The 4,323-nt window shown below is 39.0% G+C and overlaps 1 protein-coding gene and 1 pseudogene across 3 annotated transcripts; both read right to left on the bottom strand.

Annotated features, from left to right (window-relative positions):
• Positions 1-546: 546 nt before the first annotated feature.
• LOC147475531 (phragmoplastin DRP1E-like) lies at positions 547-3,067 on the bottom strand. 3 transcript variants are annotated; one of them, XM_086582946.1, is made up of 4 exons: positions 3,026-3,067; positions 2,784-2,903; positions 1,415-1,485; positions 547-616 (listed from the first exon to the last, which is right to left on the bottom strand). In XM_086582946.1, the coding sequence occupies exons 1-4, from the start codon at positions 3,059-3,061 to the stop codon at positions 613-615; spliced, it is 231 nt and encodes a 76-aa protein (XP_086439072.1). In that variant the 5' UTR covers positions 3,062-3,067; the 3' UTR covers positions 547-612. The 3 variants fall into 3 exon arrangements, with proteins under 3 accessions (XP_086439072.1, XP_086439071.1, XP_086439070.1); XM_086582945.1 differs by lacking the exon at positions 547-616 and adding an exon at positions 1,164-1,279; XM_086582944.1 differs by lacking the exon at positions 547-616 and adding an exon at positions 1,170-1,282.
• LOC147475532 (heat shock protein 90-3 pseudogene) lies at positions 1,548-2,774 on the bottom strand (annotated as a pseudogene).
• Positions 3,068-4,323: the final 1,256 nt, after the last annotated feature.

Genomic DNA, 4,323 nt, shown 5'->3' with positions numbered 1-4,323 from the left:
AACAACATCGGGATTTGCAACCTCCATCATATCCATGATCTCCCCATCTCCAGGAAGAGTAAGCACCTTTGCGATGAATTCCTAAAAATTATCAAGTAGTAGTTAGAACTAATGAGTAACAGTCCTGCATTGTAACTTATTCCAGCTTGTAAGACTGACAAAGATGTACTTTGTTTTGATGAGAAATCAATATGGATCTACCTATTTTAGCAGTAACTTTCTATGCAAGAGAGGGTGAACCAGTGCTGTCGCGTCGAACAGTCCTGCAGGTCCAGCTTGGTTAAGTTTTCTTGAGAGGAGAGTGAAGAGCGCCAAAGCTGACAAAGAAGTAACCAAAGATGTAGAAAGTGCCTTAACAGTGAAAGTGACTTCGTTAGGACTCTAAATATACTAACACAACTTCACACAATAGGCTCTCAATGCCCCCATCAAGTAAAAATGTATCATACCAGTCCTCGTGCGCCAAAGCAGAACCTGGACACAAAAAGCCAATCCAAGAAGGCATTCAGAGAGATAGCACCCATCCGTCGAGAAAAAGGCCGTTTTCCATCTCCTAAAGCATAAAACACCATGACTAACAACTCTCGGACGATGTAGAATGGGGAGCCAATATCATCTGTTTTATACACAAAAAGTTTCATGATGTAGAAATTTTTAGTGGATTTAGTTCATTCATCTGTTTGGCAAGAATCAACTTGAAACAATTCAGTTTATGAAGAATAAACTACCCAGAGAAACAGATATCTGTGCCTCGGTCATTGGTATGCAACTATACAACTGTTAGAATTCTAAGAGGAAGGCCCAAATCCGCCCGAGGGAGATGTTCCACAATGCTAGTAAATATATATGGGTTTGACAAAAACTCTATTAAATCAAAAATAATCGTTCTACTCGACTTTATCCAAGTTGGAGTCGGATAGAAGACTTTTGAGTCCATGTAAAAATTCTGGGTTCAAAACCGGTGATTTGTTTTTTTTGAAAGTCGGTGACTAAGTTAAGCATAAGCTTCCCGCCAAGACTTGTCCTCCGCCTCCCAACTATATAACACATATATACCCATCACAATGTGCTTTGTTTTAACATATTATGTATTTCGACAATATCAATAAAAGGGTAATAGACAAGACATACCGATTAAATTCATCCGAATCATGCTAAAGTAGAAAAGCATGTCACTTTGAGTGAGATCAGAATCAAGACAAATAGGTGCACTGTAGTCCCTTAAGATAGATGGAATTGGTCTCTCAAATATATTTGGAAATATGAACTCGTCTTCCTTCTACTTTGCATCATAAAGAAAAGTTTGATTAATGAAAAAAATAAAAACTCTTATTTGGTCTACTTAAAATCAGCGATTGGGGACATGGGGCTAGGTTAAATAGAGGGAAGATCAAAGCTTTTGAGAAGGGCTTACCCTCCATCTAGATGTTCCTTGAAAATTTGGTCAAATGCCCAACAAAGTTCCAAGATAGTATATAAATGAGCCTGCAAGGTAAAGTTGTAGCAAATTTGGTTATGAACTTGAACTCTCATAGATATAAGATAGATTTTAGACAAACACTGTATACTAGCATATAAAATTGTCAGAGTAGCAAAATAACCATCCAAAACCTACAACCGACATGATGAAACAACTTACAGACCATCCAAAATCACTACCATTGAGACTATTGTTTCAAGTTTCAACACTCAACATAAATAAAAACACTACCAAATACCCCAAATATACTAAATGTCAAGTACTAAAATGAGATAGGTGAAGACTTAATCAACTTCCTCCATCTTGCTTCCCTCGGCATCAACATCCTCCAATGGTGGGCATGTCGTCGTCTGGAAACCGATTATCAATGCTTGCCCTCGTCAATGCTCGGACCCAACTTTAGCATCCCCTGTGAATCCTGTTGTCGAAAGTATTGGGCTCATCAAGACTGAACCCGAAGTGAGAATGGCAGTTTCAAACAAAGAACAGAACCAAATCTTTAACCCGACTTGTCATTCTTATCAAAGATCGACCCTCTTCCTCGGCTCTTCCATGATAGAATTTTCAGGGTTGATCTCCATGGTCTTCTTGCTAGACATGTAGCCCGACCATGCTTGAATCCACGAGAGCCCGAGCCTTCATGATCCTCTCCATGTTAGCTGTCCGACCATACTCACCATCCACCAAACAGCGGGGAGAATCCACAACACGGTCGAGACAATCACCTTCTCGACCTTGTCACCTAGAACATCCTTGATCACCTTGCAGAGACCCTCAAACTTTTCCTTTAGTTCCTCTTTCTTCTTTTTCTCGTCCTCACTCTCATCTAGCTTCAGACCTTCCTTTGTGGCAGAGACAAGCTTTTTGCCTTCAAATTCCTTTAACTGACCCACAACATACTCATCAATAGCATCAACCATGTACAAGACCTCAATACCCTTCTTCTTGAGCTTCTTAAGGAAAGGAGAGTTCTCCACAGCCTTCTTGCTTTCACCAGTGATGTAATAGATGTCATTCTGGCCTTCCTTCATCCTAGTCACATAATCCTTCAAACTAGTCAACTCATCACCACTCTTGGTCGAGTGATACCTGAGCAATTCAGCAAGCTTGGTTCTGTTCTGGGAGTCCTCATGGATGCCAAGTTTCAGGTTCTTGGAGAAAGCCTCATAGAACTTGTTGTAAGCCTCATAGAACTCTCATAGATATAGCTAGATCTAAGAACTCAAAACTCTATTATACAGATAACTAGATCAGTGAACACAAAAGTCACTACAAGACAAACATGAGATAACATTGTTCATACCCCTGCGTCAAGAGCAATAGGCCTGCCAAGGTGGTCCATCTCAGATTCAAGTTCATCAATGGTTTTGTTAATCAAGGATGTGATATTTGGTATGCGTGCCCTAATAACTGCCTCCAAGTGCTGCAAAACATAAAAGTACAAAAATGAGTTTCCATATTCATGATACCATCCAAGTGTATCATATCCTTTCTACGCAGAACCATATAATCGATAAAGGGAAACAAAACTTATTAGTATCTTACCTTTGACAGAAGTTTTGCGAGATATTCTGGACCCATTTTACTTGCTAAATTGTGCGTTATCGGGGACTACTTGCAAAGTATTCAAGGCCCCTACGCCCAAAAGCAATCATGTCCACATTTCTATTGATATCGGCCCGAGAGCGATTCACAACTCCTACCCAAGGATGTTGCAGCCTATATGCTCTTCCTTCAAGAACCTTTTGGTTTCACCAATAAAACAAACAAATACATATGTTTCGAGTCAATCCAACAAAGTAGAAGCACCCCAAGCAAGGTAATAGGAGAGGAGCAAAATAAGCTAAAACAAATATGAATAAAGAAGTGTTGTATCTTTAATCAAAGATATATTAAAATCCAAGAGATAAAGAAATTATTCTTCACCGTAACTTCAACAAATCTGAAGTGTTGGGAGAAACTTCACCCGATAACTTCAACAAATATGAAGTCTTTGGGAGAAAGAATTTTAGTGAAAAATTCAAAATATGACCAAAAGAGTTCTACTTTGTGCGGTTAATGGACGTTCACAATGAAAAGGATCTTAATACTTACATCAAGCGGCATTTGTTCCCTTGTCCATCAAATCTAGCTTTGTCAACACAAAGAAAAGTCCTTTCACCTGAGCAGACAGAGAGAAAGTATATTCACAATTTCAAAAATAGTACATTGACATTGTGGTAAAGATTACAAAACAACTTGTATAAAACAAAGACCGCATTACATTTGCAACTTGTATAATGAGTCTCCATTCACATTTGAGATATATCACATGCGGTGTGTTGGTCGTGCGTGCTTTCGACATGGACACGTGAGATACGATATCGACACGGATGATACATGGGACGGATAATTTTAAAGTAATGTCCAGGTAAAATAGCTCTTACCATATCAATCAAAATAAAAGAGGGCTCACTAAAACAAGCTCGAACCTTAGAAATTTCCAGCAAAAAAAGTGTTCATAAGAGAGTATTCTATCACAACCCACGACCACAAAACACACAAGAGCAACAACTCCATATTTTCTTTTTCTTTTTCTCTAAGCACATTAAGATGGTCATTACCAAGGTTTCAGCCATGGTGAACCAAGATGACATCAACGTATCACCAAAGAAATTAGTAGAAGATTAACGGGGAGAAAGCGGATTCGAGAACAACGGATCATGCCGACAAAATCCCATGATAATTGTAAACCAACATCAATCAAAACATGTTGCCAAGGTGGCAAGGTGTGCAGACTTTAGACCACAAGAAGTAGCAAAAGACAAAACCACGGCACCAAAACCATCGAGAAATATAACCCT

This window comes from Coptis chinensis, chromosome 9 (assembly GCF_015680905.1).
Source record: "Coptis chinensis isolate HL-2020 chromosome 9, ASM1568090v1, whole genome shotgun sequence".
NCBI classification, from domain to species: Eukaryota; Viridiplantae; Streptophyta; class Magnoliopsida; order Ranunculales; family Ranunculaceae; genus Coptis; species Coptis chinensis.
Note: the sequence above shows the minus strand (reverse complement) of the source record. Positions and strands in the feature narration are given on the sequence as shown.

Bases quoted from the DNA above. Each gene is read 5' to 3' on its own strand.
- LOC147475531 (XM_086582944.1), bottom strand. From the start codon at position 3,061: ATGGGTCCAGAATATCTCGCAAAACTTCTGTCAAAG. The intron at 1,486-2,783 runs GTATGAACAATG...TTTACCTTGCAG, and splicing joins CTATTGCTCTTGACGCAGGG to GCTCATTTATATACTATCTT. The intron at 1,283-1,414 runs GTAAGCCCTTCT...TATGATGCAAAG, and splicing joins AAGGAACATCTAGATGGAGG to TAGAAGGAAGACGAGTTCAT.